Genomic DNA, 22,351 nt, shown 5'->3' on the forward strand with positions numbered 1-22,351 from the left:
TTGATTAAATGTACAAAATTTTATTGAAAACAAAACTGGACATTCACTACAACTACACGAAAAGGACATTTTGTTTTACTTTGAAAATAACAAAATGGAAAATGATTTTATTTTTTTTGTACAGCTTGTTTTATATTTAGGTAAATTTCACATACACACAAAAAAAAGGACTAACAGTAAACCAAATTTTCCACTTTTTTGCAGGAACGTTATCAATACAGCACCGATATCAATGGACTTCAATTACCAAAAGCTTTAAAAACGAAACTCTATTTTGCAGAAATTTGTATTTAATTAATATGTTTTTATACCTTTATTTATTTTCTCTCTTCCCCTGGCTCGACAGTTTTTGTTATGTATATTGTTATCAATAAAGTTTTTTTTTTTTAAAGGATAAAAGCAGCACATGTAAATTTAAAACTAGTTAAACTATTTTTTTTAGCGCACTGCTTGTATAGTTGAGTATTTTTCCCCCCCAACTGATAAAGCGGATTACTTCGTCCTCAACCCTCTTTTATTTTGAAGGCCACCGGAAGTCAATACTGCAATATGTTAGCTTCACTAAAAGTAACGTTACTGTCGCCTTCTTCCAGTGAACTGAAGCTCCACGCACTTCAGTTCATCACTGTGGAGTTTCAGGAGGACAACAGGCTGGTTATGAAGATAAAATCTGACATGTTTTGAAAGAATTTGCTCATTTAAAAATCTGCAAGATGGGTAAAAAGGATAAAGGAGACCGTGGTGAGTTGTAACGTTGTGTTTTTAAAGTAGCCTAGCTAGCTGTTAGCTGCTAGCTGCTGCTCAGATGTGGATCATGATTGTGAGAGATGAGTAATATATAGAGCCTTAAATGTCCAAATAATGTTTAGAAAAATAATAATTTCAAAGACGTATTGACTGAAATACGTGTATAATCCAGCACACAGCGTATTTTAGCACACAGACACACAGGGACATGACCCATTGTTATGTCAAAAGCCATGTTTACAAAAGCAAAAAGTCAAAAATAACCAGAAAGCTGTATAGTAGCAGTTGTAGTGAGTGAATTGAAATGTTGTTTTGTATTAAGAGGCATAACCCCCTCAAAAATCAAATCCAGCCAATATAACCGGTTATAATTGGTCAGCCACAAGAGCAACAAACCATTTTAAACATCATATAACTGTAAAAAAGAGAAATATGGTGATAGCCATATAATTCTTTATCATTCATTCTCTTCAATCAGCTGACTGATAGCCTGCTAGTGGCTGGAGGTAAAGCTAGAGGAGGAGACCACAGAGTAAATGTGCTGGTTGGATTTAGATCTGAGAACTGATCGGCTTTTCTCACTGAATCAAATTTTGTCTTTACGTTGTATTAATATGTTCATAGCTGCCTAAATCACAAATTGTGCCATTAGTTCATCTGCCTGGTAAGAAATTGCTGCACACAGTGGCAAGTGGTGTTATGATAAATTAATAATAAGCATTAGTCCTGTCAGAATAAACGTGTTAATCACCACTACTGATTAACAACAAAATAAAATGCATTAAAAAATAGTGGCGGTAAAAGACTGAAATACCCTTTACTACTGTAACGAAGACGGGAATGCCAAAATAAAGGGTTAAATGATCCTTTTCCTTTTATCAAAGTCAATGATTTTACACTATTCTCCCACATTAGGACACATGCTGACTGTAACTGAATCTTAACATGGGCAGTGATTGATGTTATCGGTTGTGTTTGAATACCAAAACTAGTTATACTATTTATACACTGATAATATATTCCTGTGTTATTGTTTGTGACCACAGAGAAGAGACCCAAGAAGCGCTTCTACGAGGAGGAGGAGGATGACGATGAGGCGGCAGCGGGCGGCGAGTCTCAGGAGGCCATACCTGCCGCTGCGGGGAAACAGGTGGACGAGTCCAGCACTAAACTGGACGAGTACGGGGCCAAAGATTATCGTTCTCAGATGCTGCTGAAGAACGACCACTCTTCACGGCCGCTCTGGGTGGTAAAGACGTGTTTGGACTCTTTATCTCCTCCCTTGAGATGATTTTATCAATGAATCCAATCCAATTTTATTTATATAGCACGATTTAAAGCAGAAGTAAGCGATCCGGTGGTTTTGTCTAACTTCCTGTCAGCAGATGGAGTTAGCAGGTTGTAGGATACAAGGAAAGTTTTCTCCTGGGCTCAGAGCAGAGCAGAGTGACTGACAGACCCGTGTTTCAGACCAAACACTCTATAGAAGTGATTGCTGTCGGAAGATACAACTATTTAAGACTTAGATCAACACAAACATTCACCTTACTTCTGCTTTAAACAAACGCAAGGTTTCCAAAGTGCTGCACAGCAAGATAAAAATACAATAAGTAACACAACAGAAGCACAATAAAAGAATGGACACAATAAGATAAAATAAAATACGACAAAACAAAAATTAAAATCAGTGAGATAAAAGAGATACTAGATAAAACACAGTAAAATCAAATAAAAACAAATAAATAAAATCATTAAATTAAAATAAAATAAATGAAAACAAAGCTCTTTGACATGTTTTGTTGTTTTTGTCTCTCCTCCAGGCTCCAGATGGACACATTTTCCTGGAAGCTTTCTCACCGGTGTATAGATACGCCCAGGATTTTTTGGTGGCCATAGCAGAACCAGTGTGCAGACCCAACCACATCCACGAGTACAAGCTGACGGCCTATTCCCTGTACGCAGCGGTCAGCGTGGGCCTGCAGACGTCCGACATCGTGGAGTACCTGCAGAAACTCAGCAAGACGTCCGTACCCGACGGCATCGTGCAGTTTATTAAGGTCAGACTGAGAGGTCCGGCTGTTTTGTATTTCACCCAAAATTGAAATTTCACTCATGATCTCCTCCCCCTCATGTGGACTAAGGGCTGGGAGAAGTTTCAGAGTCCTCCGTGGCTTCTCTGAGTTACAGGGGGTCTCGGCGTAGCAGTGCATGTCCATATGACGGTTGCAAATGGATACCAACTGTCTTCGTAACAAAAAGACACACCAAAAAACATCCAAATACCTCCATGCTGCTCGTATGTAATGTCCCTCTTGTATTGAAGCCGTGAAATTGTTCCGAAAAAAATTAAATAAGTCTATATTTCAAGCTTGTTTTGTAGCGGAAGCTTCTCAAAGCTCCTCTTCCCGGTTCGTCAAAGAGGACAGACCCTGGTTCGTCCAAATTTGACGAACCGGGAAGAGGAGCTTCCGCTACAAACAAGCTTGAAATATAGACTTATTTAATTTTTTTCGGGATAATTTCGCATTTCGGGGCTTCAATACAAGACGGACATTACATACGAGCAGCATGGAGGTATCTGGATGTTTTTTGGTGTGTCTTTTTGTTACGAAGACAGTTGGTATCCATTTGCAACCGTTATATGGACATGCACTGCTATCAGAGAAGCCACGGATAACTCTGAAACCTCCCAGCCCTTAGTCGGGCGGTTGTGGCTCAGGTGGTAGAGCGGGTCGTTCACTAACCGGAAGGTGGTTCGATTCCCGGCTCCCCCTGTCTGCATGTCGAAGTGTCCTTCTTGGGCAAGACACTGAACCCACACCTGCCCTGTGTGAATGTGTGTGAATGATTATCTCCCAAAGCCTGTCTACGAACAGTGCTGTATGAATGTGTGTGAAAGGGTGAATGCGACCATTACATTGTAAAGCGCTTTGAGTGGTCCGAGTGACTAGAAAAGCGCTATATAAGTGCAAGTCCATTTACCATTTACCATTTACTTAGTCGACATGAGGGTGAGTAGATAATGAGTGTGATTTGAATTTTGGGCGAACTATCCCTTTAAAGTTGTGTGCACAATTTCACTGATTTTTTTAATCTCTCTCTCTGTCTCTCAGCTCTGCACTGTGAGTTACGGCAAAGTCAAGCTGGTGCTCAAACACAACAGGTGAGTTCCCTTTGCCTTTGCATCATTAAAGGATAATTACAGTTTTTACAATCTGGGCCTTATTTCTAGCATAAAATCCGATCATTTCCTCCCCCAGATAACTTTGGTGTCGTTCCAAGTGGTTGTGATGAAATGAGCTCCAGCCGAGAGGCGCGTATATCCGTATAATGGAGTCTACAGGGCAGCAGAATGCAGCCTCTAAATAACACATTATCTGCAGAGAAACTCCTTCATTTCACCAAGATTTAGTTCTGATAGGCTAGTGCTATTCCCCTCTGAGTCCGGGGTTAGCTGTTATCAACATCCGGGGTCTGTAGGTTGACCTACTGACCTCTGACCTGGATGATGTCATCTCTGAGCGCCACGCAGCGCGGCTCATTCTGATAATAATCATTCTGCTTCGGCATTCGGGTCCATTTTTATCTCAACTAGCCGGAGCTTTAGTGAGTCCAGGTTGAGGAGAGGAAGCCTGTGGAAGCTGAACTTCATCCAGCTGCTCATTTTGTTCTGACAAGTCAGAAACACGCGGAAACCAACCGTAGCATTAGCGCTAGCAACAAGCTCAGAGATGACATCATCCAGGTCAGAGGTCAGTAGGTCAACCTACAGACCCCGGATGTTGATAACAGCTAACCCCGGACTCAGAGGGGAATAGCACTAGCCTATCAGAACTAAATCTTGGTGAAATGAAGGAGTTTCTCTGCAGATAATGTGTTATTTAGAGGCTGTAGACTCCATTCTGCTACGCGGCTCTCGGCTGGAGATAATTTCGTCAGAACGATTTGTAATGACACCAAAGTTATCTGGGGGAGGAAATGATCGGATTTTATGCTAGAAATAAGGTCCAGATTGTAAAAAAACGGCAATTATCCTTTAATCAGCTCCTCTGTGTCCTTCTTCAACCACGTCACCTGTCTGCCCTCAGGTATTTTGTTGAGAGCGCCTTCCCCGACGTGATCCAGCGTCTTCTGCAGGACAACGTGATCCGTGAGTGTCGTCTCCGCAACGCAGATGGAGGCGACACCGAGCTCATCACCGAAGTCGTCCACAGCAAGTCAGCGGTACGTCACGCTGTGTTTTCCATCAGTAGATCATGCAGCTACATTGCACAAAACGGTACAGAAGTAGCTTCATACCCACAACAATTGTAATGCTGAATAGTAAAGCGACACGGTGATCTTGTTCATATTGAACTTAGCTGACCGTAGGGACATGTAGTTTAGTTTAGTTTATTTAAAGTGTAAAATCACCATGGTGCAACATGGTCTCGGTACACTTTACAAAATTAATTACAATAATAGAAATAGCAAGTCACTTTACACAACAGTTTACAATAAATGATCAGGAGAAAAAATACAGGCCAAATAGGCAACATAGCCTACTGTGGAGGACAAGCAAAGAACGTACAGGGAGATAAATAGGACACTCAAATTTTTCCAAAACATTGAGTAAGAAGGTGCTTCTTAAGAAGTGTTTTAAAAGTTACGGTGGAAGTGGATTGTTTGACATGTAGTGGGAGACTATTCCATAAGCAGGGTGCACGGTAGGAGAAGGCCCTATAACCAAATGATTTTTTATTGACTGTGGGAACAACCAGAAGATGAGAATTTACAGAGCGGAGAGGGCGGGGTGGAATATAGGGTATGAGTAATTCAGACAGGTATGATGGAGCCAGGCCATTCAATGCCTTATATGTAAGGAGAAGGACCTTGAAATCAGCTCTGGCCTGGACCGGTAACCAGTGGAGAGATTTCAGGACTGGAGTTATATGACTGTGTCTATGGGTTTTGGTCAGTATTCTAGCGGCTGAGTTCTGTACAAGTTGAAGGCTATGAGTTGTAGAGGCGGGAAGACCGGAGAGGAGAACGTTACAGTAATCTAATCTGGAGGATACTAGAGCATGAAGGACAATTTCAGCGTTGTGGGACAGAACGGGGCGGATTTTGGCGATGTTACGAAGGTGAAAGAAAGCTGATTTAGTGATTTCCCTGATATGAAGCTGAAATGATAGGGAGGGGTCCAACGTGACTCCTAGATTTTTTACATGTGGACTTTCCATAATCGTGCAACCATCAACAGTACAACAGAAGGATGGAGACATCTGCTTATTATTACATGATTTGAAAACAACTAAATCGGTCTTGGCAGTGTTTAACATGAGGAGGTTTTGACTCATCCATGTTTTAATTTTGCTGATACAAGCCTCAAAGTTACGGGACTGGGAGGTGTCATTGGGCCGTAAAGGCATGTACAGCTGGATATCATCCGCGTAACATTGATATTTAATGCCGCATTCAGAAATGATCCTACCTAAAGGAAGCAGGTAAATACAGAACAAAAGAGGGCCAAGGACAGAACCCTGGGGTACACCAGACCTTACACTAGAGCATTTGGAGTGAGAATTATTATAGTTGACACACTGGGTTCTGTCAGACAGGTAGGAGCGGAACCATGAAAGCGCCGTCCCCTGGACACCAGCGCAGTGTTCCAATCTATGAAGAAGGATGGTGTGGTCTATGGTGTCAAATGCTGCGCTTAAATCAAGCATGAGGAGTATAGATGCTGACCCAGTGTCTGCTGTGATTAGCAGATCGTTAATGACTCTGGTCAATGCTGTTTCAGTGGAGTGACAGGAGCGGAAGCCAGATTGAAATTTATCAAAAAGATTGTTAGTGCGAAGGTGATCAGTCAGCTGGCCGGCAACAACTCTCTCAAGTAGTTTGGATGCAAAGGGAAGAGTGGAGATGGGTCGATAACTGGCAAGAACCAGTGGGTCAGAGTTGGGTTTTTTGAGTAGTGGCTTAATGACTGCAGATTTATATGCTAAAGGGACAAATCCCTCGGAGAGAGACTGGTTCAGGCTGGTGCGTATGGGACTATTTAAAATATGAAAGAGTTCCTTAAAGAGGGGAGATGGGAGAGGGTCAGATGTACTAGTAGTGGGCTTGGAGGCTGCCACAAGAGAAGCTAAAGCTTCGGAGGAGATTGGTCGGAACTGTGGAAGAGAGCAGGAGAGCTGGGTCTCAGGGCCAGGACTGACAGTGTAAAAGTGTAGAAGCACTTTTCTATGTAGAAGCACTTTTCTATTTCTATTCCTATGACTTTGACCATGTATTTTGATTATATTGTCTTTTTCTATTTGTGATTTATGTGTCATGATGTCTGTGTGGCTGTTTTTTATACTGGGATTGCTGAGTGCCTGTCTGCACAACTAATTTACCAGCTGGTATTAATAAAGAAACCTTGACCTACATTGGGGTTAGGGGTGTGCCTAAAAATCGCAATTCTCATTTAATACGATTCAGAATCGATATAAAATGTCCCAAAATCGATTTAAAAAAATAAACAAGTGAAACAAATCTGCTGGCTGTTGGCCTCCATTTCCTTAGAATTTAAAAGGCAGCATGTTTAACTGCACTACTTTTAATAAAGAGGCACTTTTAATAGTGTTACTTAAGCAATATATAATGATAACAGTTTCAACAATTCCATCTAAGCATGGATAAATGTTTAAAACTCAATAAATGTGAAAAAGACACTTCACACATTCTGTCTTGTAAAGCAGACTGGAGTAGATCCTGAGGATCCTTTGCACACCGATAGACCGAAGCAGAAATCATTAGGAATCAAATCGTTTTGAATCGAATCGTAGCCGCAAAAATCAGAATCGAATCGAATCGCGAGACAGTAAAAGATTCCCGACCCTAATTGGGGTGGCAGGGAAAGCAGGATTTTCCAAGAGGAGGTCCATACCGGAAGTTGATCTTCTTTCGTTTTTTTTAAATTTGCCATTTGCTGCTCCATATCAGAATATATTTTTTGATTGCCAGATTTTGCAGTTACATATTTACCATAACTGCAGTTAATTTACCAGTTAACTGACTCTAAAAGTTTTTTCAGGATTTTATACAGGATGTAAAACTGAGATGTTTGCAATTCAAAGCCTAAAATAATCACCTGATCAAGTGATCATGTTAATGTTTCATCGATTTACACTTACTATTAATTGTAAATATTGTATCTTAGATAGCACGTCACATTTTTCAGATAGATGATAATTAAAACACTCTTTCTCTTACCGTTCCATCACTTTGTATCTATGGTATCCTCGTATTGTCTCTTCGATCTACTGTTTGAACGCAGCAGCGAATAAGTAACAAGATACACGAAGACCAGTTGTGACTTCCCGTTCGGTTGTTGTGACTTCTGGTTTGGATTGGAGCTCTTTGTCCCTGCAGATGGATCCCTCTGGGATTTTCTGCCTGGGTGTAGTTTTGCTTTTCAATCACATTACCTTGTAATTGAAAAGCAATAATGAGACACATTTGGGAAATAATTCTGAACCCCCCCCCGGTCATACGTATAACAGATGTCCGTCCCTCTGTCTGTGTGTCTGACAGATCTCCAAGTCTGTCCAGGAGAAGGGAGTTGCCTCCACGTCGTCTCAGCCGCCCAGCGAGGGACAGCCGTCGTCCACCCAGCAGGTCCCCGAGGACATTTTCAGCTATTACGAGCAGATGGATAAAGAAGAGGAGGAGGAGGAGGAGACTCAGACGGTGTCCTTCGAGATCCGCCAGGTGCAGATTTGACTTCTTTTTTTTTTGTGCTGTTTCACTTCCACGTACTTCACATTACTTTAAAGCCCCGGTACGGAGCTTTTAAAGGGATAGTAGCATTTTTTTTAAGTGGGGTTGTATGATCTACAAATAGCCCCTAAGTACTTTAATTGCAGTAGAAGACTCTCTGCACTCCTCCCGTTAGCAACGCCAGCCCATAATAGCCCTGCCCAGAGATTTACAACATACATTGTTGTGAATGGACCCAAAGAAACGGCCTATTTTCACGGCCTAAAAGAGGTTTTACTTTAAAAAAAAAAATACACAGTTCCATTGTTCACTATAATATAATTTTTTCCAGCCCTTCAAAGTGCAGGAAAAACACAGTTTTTATTTGGACCTAACCAACTCACGTATCCCTCCGCCCAGGGTTAGCGCCCGCCGATCAGCAGTTGGTTAGGTCCAAATAAAAACTGTGTTTTTCCTGCACTTTGAAGGGCTGGAAAAAATTATATTATAGCGAACAATGGAACTGTGTTTTTTTTTTTTCAGGTAAAACCTCTTTTAGAAATAGGCCGTTTCTTTGGGTCCATTCACAACAATGTATGTTGTAAATCTCTGGGCAGGGCTATTATGGGCTGGCGTTGCTAACGGGAGGAGTGCAGAGAGTCTTCTACTGCAATTAAAGTACTTAGTGGCTATATCATACAACCCCACTTTAAAAAAATGCTACTATCCCTTTAACTGGATACGCAAAAGTCTCTGTTTTCTGCTGATGTGTCTGTTACCTACAACAGCAAATGAGCCCATCATCAGTGTGAAGATACGCTATTTCTACGTAGTCTAGTTCTAGACCTCTGGAAGGCATGGTCGGGTCGGACCGCTGACGAAACGATACCAATAGATACATTACGCTGCTAAAAACAAAAAGAAGCAAGTCCCGTCTTCTTTCCGACCTGTCCAAAACAAATCTACACGCGCCGGCCAGACAAACGTCTTCATGACAGTGGGAAATGCAGTCTTCATTCCGCCGCTTTCGTCCACAGGGGGCGCCAAAATCAACACCAAATGAAAAGTCTGTACAGGGGCTTTAAAATCATGCCTTAAACCAAATTTCTGTCTGGTTTGAATTGCTTTTTTTTCCTCAAATGTATCCATCAGATTAATCATTTAGTTTTGCAGTGGATTGCCAGATTAACTAACAGCTGTATCTGTTTATTTGTCTATCTGAATGATCATCAAACTTTTAAAATATATTGAATAACACAGAGTATAGTTATTTAAATGATGTGCAATGCTTTATAAAATGGTTAGTAGTAAAATGATTGTGCATGATTTGAAATTAAACAGAGACATTACATCGGTTTGGTGCTTGAAGTAAAACAGGACTGTGGATGGTATGTTTTAATATTAGTTTGCTTAAAGCCACAGTTTGACAGTTTTGTGGTTTTATTCCAAACTAAAACGTTCCCTCTCCAATGAGCTCATCTCTCTGTTTCCCTGTTGTTGTTGTTGTTGTTGTTGTTGTTGTTGTTGTAGGAGATGATTGAAGAGCTGCAGAAGCGCTGCATCCAGCTGGAGTATCCTCTCCTAGCAGAGTACGACTTCCGCAACGACACGGTCAACCCGGACATCAACATCGACCTGAAGCCCACCGCCGTGCTGCGGCCGTACCAGGAGAAGAGTCTGCGCAAGATGTTCGGGAACGGACGAGCTCGCTCCGGGGTCATCGTGCTGCCCTGCGGTGAGACGGCTGCTTCACTACACACCAGTAAACATAAAGCATTGAATGAGAGAAAGGGCAGAAATATACACAGATATATGTGCCCAGATTTTTCTTTTATATTGCTGCAGCATCTCATTAACCATAATTACTTTTTTGTGGTCTAAATATTGTGTGTAGAAATTATTTTATTCCTCCTTTCATTCATTATTTCAAGCATCAATACAAGATGTAAAGTTATTCCACAGCTGTTTTCTACCATTTTTTAAATATGGTACATTCGAACAAAGAACCAGAAAAAGAAAATCCCAGAAGAACAAAGAAGGAGAGACAAAAAGAAAGAATATTAAACAAATAAAATAAATGCAAAGAGAATTAATAAGTAGGTGAAGATAAATAGGTACATAAATATAGAGAAGAGGAAGAGAAATAAATACACTAAACTCAAATATATAATATAAAGGGAGGCAAAAGAGAAAAATGAATAATAACAATAAAAACAACAGATAAATATATATAAAGGATGCCCAGTGTGCTCACTAAGAAATTAGATGAAATAAAATTAAAAGTTGTATGCATCAAATCGATTCAGTTGGGGTCCAGAGAGGTGAAAGTGTTTTTTATTAATTTATTATTTCTATGTGCACTAATTCAATGACAGTTCTGTACATATTATATTTTTATTTGTATTATATTAATATTATATATATTAACATAAATTAACATTAAACTGTTTATTTATCCCACACACATGGGACATTTGGTTGTTACAGTAGCATTTGTAACAAAAAAAATATGCAAATACAGAAATATAAAAATGCTCTTTATCGTTCTTTCAAAAGCCTTCGATACAGTTGACCATGAACTACTCCTAACCAAACTTCTCAATATCGGACTTGATAGCATTACTTTTAAATGGTTCCAAAGTTACCTCACAGACAGACAGCAATGTGTGACCTTCGGTAATGTCAAATCAAACTTTTTAAATATCACAAAAGGTGTACCCCAAGGTTCAATCCTTGGCCCTGTTTTATTTTCACTGTATATCAATGACATTGTAACTACTGTAACTGACTGTAACATTCATCTTTACGCGGATGACACTATTTTGTATTGCATTTCTGACTCTGTACACTCTGCTATTCGAGCGCTTCAGCACTGTTTCACTGACTTACAAGTTGCTCTCAATAATCACAAACTGGTTCTTAATGCAGGTAAAACAAAATTTATGCTCTTCACTAAATCAAAAAATATCACTTACAATATGCAAATCATCTCCACAATTAATGGCACAGCTATTGAAAGAGTTTCTGAATATAAATATCTTGGACTTTGGATCGACGACAAAATCACCTTCAAACATCATGTATCTAATCTGGTCATTAAACTAAGACAAAAAATAGGCTTTTTTTACAGAAACAAATCATCTTTTCCTTTTCACTGCAGGAAGAAACTTATTGAAGCAACTTTTATGTCAGTTTTAGATTATGGAGACATCGTATACAGGCATGCATCAGCTGCAACTTTACATCCACTTGACACCGTTTATCATTCAGCCCTGAGGTTCATTACTGGCGACAGCTACAACTCATCACTGTGACCTGTATTCCAAAGTTGGATGGCCCTCACTATCTAACAGGCGTGATCGACACTGGATTTTATTTATTTTTAAAGCTCTTACTGGTCTCTTACCATCCTATATTAACTCACTAGTATCTTTCAATGCAGGTCTCTATCGCACACGCTCAAAAGACCGGCTCACACTGCAGGTTCCCTCTGTTAACACCCAACTTGGAAAAACCAGCTTCTCTTACTGTTGCACCTACAACCTGGAACACTCTGCAGAATCATCTGAAACTTACCTCACTTTTATCAATGGGACAATTTAAAGCCATAACTACATCTTATTTAACCTCTAACTGCTCGTGCTTTTAACTATGTTTCAATTTATATTCTGGTATTCTGTTATGTTTTTGTATGTTTCAAATGTCTTGTCTTCTGTCCTTGTGTGTTTTGTGTTTCATCTCGGCTATTGATAGATATCACGTGACGTCACACAGCGTTCGCAGCCGGTCACAGCGCCATCTTGGGTACCGACTTCCAAAGGCAGTCTATGGGCTGTGACATCAAATCTCACAAAAATAGTGGATAAACCTTTTTTTATTACATGGCTCTATTGAATATCGTATTCCGATAATTTATTGATATTTCTGATATTTATTTACATCTTGATTTTGCATTTAACAGTCTGTTATTCCTGTTTAACAGATCGTTGCTAAGTAAAATACACTAGGTTGGGACGCCGCTCTGATCAGCGCAGCACAGAAAAGAGAAACTATGCAGGATATTTACTTTCTGTTTCATTTTTTACCGTCATTAAACAGCTTGGGAGACATGTACGCCAAGGGAGGCTGCCTCACTCTACTGAGTGTGAACGGCACGTACGTTCACGTTGCTTTCGTGAATTGTAAACACACAGACGCCCCCTCGGTTTTAGCGTCCAGCAGTTTAGCGGCTAATTCAACAGCAGTGATGGATAACTGTACCGGAGAGCCTCAACATGAGCTTCATCTGAGGAATAAACAGCAGCTTTTACCTGACGGGAGACCGACGCCTGAGCTACGGTAGCTAACAGCTAGCAGCTTTTACCTACTTTCTCTCCTTCCCTCCCTCCCTCCCTCCCTTTCTTATACACGCACACGCGCGCACACACACACACACACACGGCCCAGGTTGTCTGTCATATCTGTTGTAAACCTTGTAATAACAGCTTGTTGAGTACAGATTGCTGCCTCGGTTTGAGTGTGGATTAATAGTTAACGGTTTGTTTAATGTGAGTGGTGGTCATCGCGTCCTGATGAGTTGGGTTTTAATAACAGCTGATAACGTAGCTGTGTAGATGGCGTGGATTGTGATGAGAAGGTGTTGCGCATATTAAGACTTATTTGTGCAAACCATTGTGCAAAACCTGTTTGTTGTGCCTTTTTGCGTGATAAGATGATTTGCCGAATTCTTCTTCCATTCCTGCAGCCTTTTGTCTCAATGTTAACGATGGCAAAATGTCCAGATATTTTATTACTTTATGAAAATGTCTGTGAGTTAAAAAAGAAAAAAGAAGTGGGCTACGCATTTTTGATTTGATTTGGCTTTTCGTGTATTTGGTTAAACACATATAAGTAACAGGAGAGAGACAGTGAGCGAGAGAGAGAGAGAGAGAGAGAGAGACGAGGAGAGAGAGAGAGAGGTCCGCTGGGTGAGCTAGATTAAGTTTTAACGGGAGAGAGAGCGGCGCACCGCGCTGTCAAAGATCGTCTCAGCAGAAAGGTGCTGGAGGTGTGTGCTTTCAAGGCAAGGCCATCAAAATGAGAGATATCCATATCCAAATTACATCAGGCAGCAGTCTTCTGGTCAGAGAGGATGTGGCTGCACTGATCTTAATAGAGGTTAACTCAGTGTTCGGTACCCAGCATGGCGGCGGCCAGGTGGAACGCACCGTGACGTCACCTACTGATAAGTATCAATATTGTAAATGAGGTTACTCCTCAATATATCTCCGAGTTTAAATAAAGGTTATGAAATGATATAAGACAAACATATATTCCTTATTCTGATTTCCAGGAGCTGGCAAATCTCTGGTGGGCGTGACGGCGGCGTGCACGGTGCGTAAACGCTGCCTGGTGCTGGGCAACTCCTCGGTGTCCGTGGAGCAGTGGAAGGCCCAGTTCAAGATGTGGTCGACCATCGACGACTCGCTGATCTGCCGCTTCACCTCCGACGCCAAAGACAAACCCATCGGCTGCTCCATCGCCATCAGCACCTACTCCATGCTGGGCCACACCACCAAGCGCTCCTGGGAGGCGGAGCGCGTGATGGAGTGGATGCGGAGCCAAGAGTGGGGGCTCATTATCCTGGATGAGGTGCACACCATCCCCGGTGAGAAGAACCCAACAGACGAATCAGGGTGAAAGTCAAGTGTCCAGCAGCTCAGTAGTTGTTGAACTGTCCCTTTAAGTATTACTATAACATTTTGGCAAATTGGCCCATTGCCATAATCCCTATAGTCATAGCAGTAGGTTCGTTACCTTTAATTGTCGGTGCATGTTGTTTTTAGAACGGCGGAGCAGAGCCGTGAGCTGCTCAGAGCTACGCTACGGAGGCTCATTATGGGATTTCTTGGTTTCCCTCATCAAACTCATCAAATACACAATCCAACAACTCCACAACGCTCTGGTGGACAAGTTGTGAGCTGCACATTCACCACGCTATGAGATAATAACACAACGTTACCACACAGAGTTGTTTTAGAGGGAAATTCATGCAAAACCACTGATGCACGTTGCCTTCAGGGACTGTTTTTCATCAAGCAGTCTCTGTATTTCCCTCCAAAACAACTCTGTGTGGTAACGTTGTGTTATTATCTCATAGCGTGGTGAATGTGCAGGTCACAACTTGTCCACCAGAGGGTTTTGGAGTTGTTGGATTGTGTATGGAAACCAAGAAATCCCATAATGAGCCTCCGTAGTGTAGCTCTGAGCAGCTCGCGGCTCTGCTCTGCCGTTCTAAAAACAGCTTGCACCGACCAATAAAGGTAACGAACCTACTGCTATGACTATAGGGATTATGGCAATGGGTCAGTTTGCCAAAATGTTGAACTATCCCTTTAAAAACAAACTATAACAGTTCAATAGTGCAGGTCATGAGCCGTCACCCTCGGCTGTGTGGGGCTGTGTAGCCGGGTTGTGGTGCGGACAAAGGAGCTCCTGAAGCGCTCAGTCCCAGATGAGATGTTTTGGCTGCAGCTGCTTCTCTCTCCGGCCAGAATGCTGTGGAGACGATGGTTGGTGTTGTCCAACATGGCCGCATCGTTCGTCTCTCCACAACAGTCCTCCCGAGAGAGAGTCCAGACTCACTGCCAACAAGCACAGCCCCGGTCCTTTCAGAGCCAGTTCTCCTTGTGCTCATGTCAGACAAGCTGCTGCTCCAAACAGACTGCAGCATAAAAGACGACACCGGCCCCCACTGAGCGATGAAACATGTGCAGAATATTTCACTGCTTTTTCAAGCTTATTTATGGTGTGATATTGTGGATTATTTAAGCAATATATCACGACAGGCCGTGGTATATGGGCCTCCGCTTCGGGCCGAACAACGCCCCTTAGCCGTGGTATAATGAGCATATACCGCAGACTGGAGTGATATATTGCTTTTATAAAACGGTTACCAATAAAGGCAATATGAAAGAGGGATACGCAATCAATTTCATGTAGTTTTATTCAACCAGAAATACATATTATTCAATAAAACAGCCTCACTGTGAAAAAAATAGTCCCACCTCTCCAGACGTTAGCTCCAAGTAGCTCTGCATCTCGTCTTTTCCTCCGCTTTTTTTCAGGTGAAAGTCACTGCTCAGTCCCCTCTACCATTGTTAACCCTCTGGAGGTCAAAGTTCACCTTAAACATGTCAATTCAACTACTTTAGTCCGTTTTTTAACATCGTAAAAACATCAGCTGTCTTTTGCTACAGACTGCAACAGTCCGTTGTCATGGATACATGACAACAACTTCCATTCATACCAGTCATACGTGCCTGAGGCGGAGTGATAGCCTACGCTGTGATAAGGCTTTAGAATAGTAGCCGTGGTATATGCTCATTATACCACGGTTAACAACCAATCAGATCGCAGGATTTCACCTTTCTGTTTTATAAAGATGAATCGACACGCTGACGTTCCCTGGTTCTGTGTGTTTCCTCTGCAGCCAAGATGTTCCGTCGTGTCCTGACCATCGTCCAGGCTCACTGTAAACTGGGGCTCACCGCCACGCTGGTCAGAGAGGACGACAAGATCGTGGACCTCAACTTCCTCATCGGGCCTAAGCTGTTTGAGGCCAACTGGATGGAGCTGCAGAACAACGGCTACATCGCTAAAGTGCAGTGTGCAGAGGTGAGTCCTGAAGTCCAGGAAATACGATTAAAGGACGGAAACATCAGATTTATTAAATGAGAGCAGGTCTTATGTACGAGAGTCAGACCCCGAGGTGTACGATTCAACAAACTAAGTGACTTCTTTGTAAACAAGTACATCGTCATTTAAACCCACATATTACATAACTCTGACAGTTCTGATTGAAATGATCAACTATAGGCATTTATATTCTCAATTCAAGACTCAAAAGCGTTCCATAGAGAAATACAAACATCACAAAAACATTATAAAGTAGAGAAAAAATGAATACAACAGAGACAGACAAAAGTTCACAATAAATAAAATTACATATATTATAATATGTAAAGAATATATAGGAATCAGGAATAGATATAGTGTAAATATATATAAATATATATATATATATTTATAGATCAGCTCTTTATTTATTCATAATCGTGTAACAGTTTTGATGGTTTAAGATGATAAAGGCCGCAGAGTTTTTATTTTCTCTTGTTCTTACGGCAACTTCACCATGTGTCAATGATTTTACTTTCTATATAATTTTATTGTGTTTAGCATATATAACTGCCATTATGGCCTGACCAACGTCGTGTGACCTTAATCTCTCAGGTGTGGTGCCCGATGTCCCCGGAGTTCTACCGAGAGTACGTGGCCATTAAGACCAAGAAGCGAATCCTCTTCTACACCATGAACCCCAACAAGTTCAGAGCGTGTCAGTTCCTCATCCGCTTCCACGAGCGCCGCAACGACAAGATCATCGTCTTTGCCGACAACGTGTTCGCCCTGAAGGAATACGCCATCCGCCTCAACAAGTAGCTCATTTACCATACAACCACACAACCATATTTTTATGTTTATGACCTCTCTTACATGTTTTAAACTCTTCCTCTCTTCGTCCTCGTCAGGCCGTACATCTACGGGCCGACCTCTCAGGGGGAGCGTATGCAGATCTTACAGAACTTCAAGCACAATCCCAAGATCAACACCATCTTCATCTCCAAGGTAAAGCAGCCGCTCTGCTCTGCTCTGTGGAGGATTTACTGTCTGTGAAGCAGGAATCAATCGCACCATGTGGCCCTTTTCCATCACACAGTAACGGCTCTACTCGGCTCAGTTTTTCCATCACAACTCACTGCTTCATACAGTAGTTGAGTCGTCGTAGCACGGCTGCTACGGTCGCTCCATCTACCTCTCTCTCGCCCTTTCTGTCCGATAATAATTGGATTAAATGTATCAAAAAATCAAAATCAAAGTACTATTTGATCATCATTATTATTATTATTATTATTCATAATTAGGGGTGGGAGAAAAAAATCGATTCACATAAATATCGCGATATCCTTTTTGATGATTTTTAAATCGATTTTTTTTTTTTCAAAAATCGATTTTTTGAAATATTGTGCAGTGTGCATTTGTTAGCCTTTTTTACATGCAGAGAGTCCAGGTGTTGAAAAGGGTTTAAGTTCACTTTATAATGGAGTATATTAATTTATAGGCTTCTACAGTATTTGTGTGCAGATAAATGTTAAAAATGCTAAAGACTAAAAATCGAGAGAATCGGCAATATCGTAGAATCGCAATTTAAATCGAATCGGGAGAAAAGCGTATCGTCCCAGCCCTATTCCTAATACTCTACACAGACTGTACTACTTTCGTCTTGGCTCGGTGAGATAATATTGTGATACTGTGAAGCGATATCGTATGACTGACTGACTGTGTGAGTGTGTTTTACGTCTCTGCCACCAAACAGGTCGGAGACACTTCGTTCGACTTGCCAGAAGCAAATGTTCTGATCCAGATCTCCTCCCATGGCGGGTCCCGCAGACAGGAAGCCCAGAGGCTCGGCAGAGTCTTACGAGCCAAGAAAGGTTAAAAAAACAAAACAAAAAAAGACATTAAATCATGATAAATGTGTTATCGTCTGTCTACAGCTGTTCTCACCCCACCTGTCTGTCTGTCTGCGTGTTTAGGGATGGTAGCAGAGGAGTACAACGCCTACTTCTACTCTCTGGTGTCTCAGGACACACAGGAGATGGCCTACTCCACCAAGAGGCAGCGCTTCCTGGTGGACCAGGGCTACAGCTTCAAGGTGCTTCACTCACTGGCTGAAAGCATGGTGTCCGTTTATAACAACAACAACAACAACAAAGGGTTATTTAATCCTCTTGTCGTCCTTCTGGGTCAAATTGACCCAATCTGTTCCCTTCCGCCATCTTTCTTTCCTTCCTTTCTCCCTTTCTTCTTTCCACAATCCTTTTTCCCTTCCTTCTTTCCTTCCTTCGTCCCTTCTTTCCCTTCATTTATCCTTCTGCTTCCTTCCTTGACCAAATCTGTTCCCTCCCTCCCAACATCTTTCTTTCCTTCCTTTTCCCTTCCTTCTTTCCACAGTCCTTTCCCCCTTCCTTCCTTCCTTCCTTCCTTCCTTCTTTCCTTCCTTTCCCTTCCTTCTTTCCACAATCCTTTCCCCCTTCCTTACTATCTTCCTTGCTTCCTTCCTTGAACCAATCTGTTCCCTCCCCTCCATCCTTCCTTCTTTCCTTCCTTTCTCCCTTCCTTCTTTCCACAGTCCTTTCCCCCTTCCTTCTTTCCTTCCTTCCTCCCTTCTTTCCCTTCATCCATCCTTCTGCTTCCTTCATTGACCTAATCTGTTCCCTCCCTCCATCTTTCTTTCCTTCCTTTTCCCTTCCTTCCTTCCCTTCCTTCTTTCCTCCCATCCTTCCTTTCTTCCTTCCTTCCTTCCTTCCTTCCCTCTTTCCCTTCGTCCTTCCTTCCTTGACCCAGGAGGACAACAGGAGGGTTAAATGACTTAATCAGGATTTTCTTTTATCTTTTTGTTGTGAACACACTGACTTCCCCCCAGGCGAGTTAGATCCTGATATTGTTTATTCATTCAGACGTATTCGGTTACATCTAGTCTAGTCTGGCTGGGATTTTAGGGCAAAGTGGTCCAAGATTCAACAACAGAGAAACCTGAGAGAGATTCTGGGGACAGAAAACAACCTGGTTTCAGAAAAAAAAAATCATCTTTCATGCACAGAGATTAGAGTTATAGTTTAGATCAGCAGAAGGTTCAAAGTTATTTGTGTGATTTAGAGAAACACGGCTTCACATCCAATGATAAAATAACTGGAAAGTAAATGAAACTTCAAAACAATATTTAATAACAGTTATTTCAGACTTTTAGCCATGAAATTAAGACAAACACAGTTGTCTTAAACTAATCTGTGACTAATTCTCATTTTTATGAATAATTGATTTTCATTTATGTCACTCTTCATTCTTGTCCCATTTACAAACCCTGTGTCTGAGTTTGCGTGTTCCTCCTCGTCTTCCTCAGGTCATCACAAAGTTGGCGGGTATGGAGGAAGAGGACCTGATGTTCTCCAGCAGAGAAGATCAGCAGCAGCTTCTGCAGAAAGTCCTGGCTGCTTCGGACCTGGACGCCGAGGAGGAAGTGGTCATGGGCGAGGTGGGCGGTCGGCCACAGGTGAGGACTTCTGACTAACTTAAAAAATCATCTGTGCTTCTGTATTATAGATAGATAGATAGATAGATAGATAGATAGATAGATAGATAGATAGATAGATAGATAGATAGATAGATAGATAGACTTTTATTATTAGACTAAGGTTGCAATGTATTTACTCGCACTTGACAAAATAACTCACTCGCACTGCACCACCTAGGTTTTCCCATCAAAATTCGTAGGCAATCGTTATAGGCAACCTGAAAGGGATAGTTCACCCAAAATTCAAATTTCATTCTCATTATCTCCTCCCCCTCATGTGGACTAAGGGCTGGGAGAAGTTTCAGAGTCCTCCGTGGCTTCTCTGAGTTACAGCGTGGCTCCGTGCAGCACTGCATGTCCATATGACGGTTGAGAACGGAGCTCACTTTTCTTCGTCCAAAAAGACACACCAAAAAACATCCAGATACCTCCATAGTGCTCGTCTGTAATGTCCCTCTTGTATTGAAGCCCCGACATGAGAAATTGTTCCAAAAAAAATTAAATAAGTTTATGTTTTAAGCTTGTTTGTAGCGGAAGCTCCCAGTGTCTCAGTTCACTGCTTTGCCTACAAACAAGCTTGAAATATAGACTTATTTAAGTTTTTTTTTGGAACAATTTCTCATGTCGGGGCTTCAATACAAGAGGGACATTACAGACGAGCAGCATGGAGGTATTTGGATGTTTTTTGGTGTGTCTTTTTGGACGAAGGAAAGTGAGCCCCGGTCACAACCGTCATATGGACATGCAGTGCTGCACGGAGCCCCGCTGGAACTCAGAGAAGCCACGGAGGACTCTGAAACTTCTCCCAGCCCTTAGTCCACATGAGGGGGAGTACTAGATAACGAGATTTGAATTTTGGGTGAACTATCCCTTGAAGTTTGCGAATGCTTGCCTTTTTGAACGTAACCCACAAGGGGGCAGTATAGAGGGGAGGGGAGTACAGTAAGCTCTGAAGAGATTCATTTTAACATCATCAGAACACCAGAAAAATGTACGTTTCAGCACATCGGCTTGTGTATATATAAAATACGCCGTTGCCTGTACATATACATATCCTCATCATCAGACAAGTCATCAGAAACATTGAGACCCTTTTCTCCTTTTCTTTTCTTGTCCCTTGTCAGTTCTCGCGGCGACCGGGCACCATGAGCTCCATGTCGGGGGCCGACGACACCGTCTACATGGAGTATCAGAGCCGAGCCAACAAGAACGCTGCGTTGGCCAAGGGCGTCCATCCGCTGTTCAAACGCTTCAGGAAGTAGATTCACCGACTCTGCTGCAGGTCTGGACAGTCCAGCTGGTCTGGAGGACACAGCGACGCCCCCCCCTCCCGCCCCTCCCAAACCGAACTTTTGATAACTTTATCTTGATGTAATGATGATGATGATGATGCACTGGACGTTTCTTCCTGTGTGAGCGGTTCATCTGATAAGGACGCAGCGATCAGGATCGGTGCCTGCAGGACTCGGCTGAACTTCCTCTAACTCCTACATGCCATGCACAACATTTGCGGATGAAGTCAAAGTGTCGACTACTGTTAAAGGAAACATTCAGTCGTTCAGTTTTTTATATCTGTTCTGTTGATTATGGCACTGAATCTAACAGGTATTGATATATTGATATTCAGGCTAAATCATCTGTGAGGAGGAAGACGGTAGGTGAAAGTAGAAATCTGTGCGACAGAGAAGCAACGTTTGCATTTAAAGTAATAAGTAAAGATCAGCTGTGGATGGAATAACCTGTGTCTTATCTGCTTCACTCAGAAACATATCTGATGAGGAAATGGATATTTATACTTCAGCTCTTGGTAAATGTGGCGACACATTAAAACATCACAGATCTGTTGGTTGGTCATCAATACTGCATGTATGTTTTGATCTGGAATTTCCTCCTTTACTGTATATTCTTCCTAATTATGGCTTCAGTAAAAGAGATCTCTTTGTAATTTCCTTTTTTCTTTTTCTTTTTTTTTATGTATATACAGTTAAAGTTTTGGACATATCGAAAGGTGTCGCATCACAAAGTTCACAAGAAGAGATGATGAGAAAGTGAAGCTCTTATGTTTCATAGATGAGGAACTGCAGGAGGGTGAGATTAATGTCAATGATTATTAAAATGAATCTTTACACAGCCGCAACATGAAAGAGAGAGAGAGAGGAGGGGGGGGGGGTAAAAAAGGCAAACGCATAAATAAACAAACTCGTAAACAGTTCCTGTGGTTTGGCTGAGAGGAGAAAATACTTCAGATCACTTGAAGACTGAATGGATGAAAACTTGGAGCCTTTTCAGGACTTGGCATGAGTGGAAGCTGGAGAGGGGGATAGAGAGGGGCTGACGGTTTGGTTTGGTTGGGTTGGGTAGGGGGTAGGGGGGTCGAGAGGGGTCCACTTCCTCTGCTTGTTGATGACTTGAAGATATTCCAAAAAAAGAAAAAAAACAAAACATCCATCCATCTCGAGCCTGGTGCCGTGTGCAAGCTGCCAAAAATGGTGAGTGTGGGAAAATCATCACCTCTGCCCAGCCACCCTCCGCTGGACCACCGGCCCTGGTTCCCCCCTTCAGCGGCCCAGTCTGTGGCCTGGTAGCTCAGCCTGTGTGTGTGTGTGTGTGTGTATGTGTGTGTGAGTGTGTGTGTGTGTGTGTCCTCAGCAGGCCTCAGGCTTAACCTCCTGGCTTGGAAGATAAAAGGGGAAAAGATGGAGATTA

At 42.0% G+C, this 22,351-nt stretch overlaps 1 protein-coding gene across 1 annotated transcript; it reads left to right on the forward strand.

The window, feature by feature from the left end:
• The first annotated feature begins 616 nt into the window (after positions 1 to 616).
• On the forward strand, positions 617 to 21,491 carry ercc3 (excision repair cross-complementation group 3). The gene is made up of 15 exons (XM_085805637.1): positions 617 to 741; positions 1,794 to 1,996; positions 2,568 to 2,804; positions 3,861 to 3,910; positions 4,836 to 4,971; positions 8,311 to 8,487; positions 10,006 to 10,210; positions 13,808 to 14,122; positions 15,947 to 16,131; positions 16,747 to 16,949; positions 17,043 to 17,139; positions 17,888 to 18,005; positions 18,108 to 18,226; positions 19,475 to 19,624; positions 20,770 to 21,491. The coding sequence occupies exons 1-15, from the start codon at positions 714 to 716 to the stop codon at positions 20,905 to 20,907; spliced, it is 2,361 nt and encodes a 786-aa protein (XP_085661763.1). The 5' UTR covers positions 617 to 713; the 3' UTR covers positions 20,908 to 21,491.
• Positions 21,492 to 22,351: the final 860 nt, after the last annotated feature.

Source organism: Trachurus japonicus, chromosome 3 (genome assembly GCF_045865225.1).
Source record: "Trachurus japonicus isolate A0001 chromosome 3, Traja_1.0".
NCBI lineage: Eukaryota > Metazoa > Chordata > Actinopteri > Carangiformes > Carangidae > Trachurus > Trachurus japonicus.

Bases quoted from the DNA above. Each gene is read 5' to 3' on its own strand.
- ercc3 (XM_085805637.1), top strand. From the start codon at position 714: ATGGGTAAAAAGGATAAAGGAGACCGTG. The intron at 4,972-8,310 runs GTACGTCACGCT...TGTGTCTGACAG, and splicing joins TCGTCCACAGCAAGTCAGCG to ATCTCCAAGTCTGTCCAGGA. The intron at 18,227-19,474 runs GTGCTTCACTCA...CGTCTTCCTCAG, and splicing joins ACCAGGGCTACAGCTTCAAG to GTCATCACAAAGTTGGCGGG.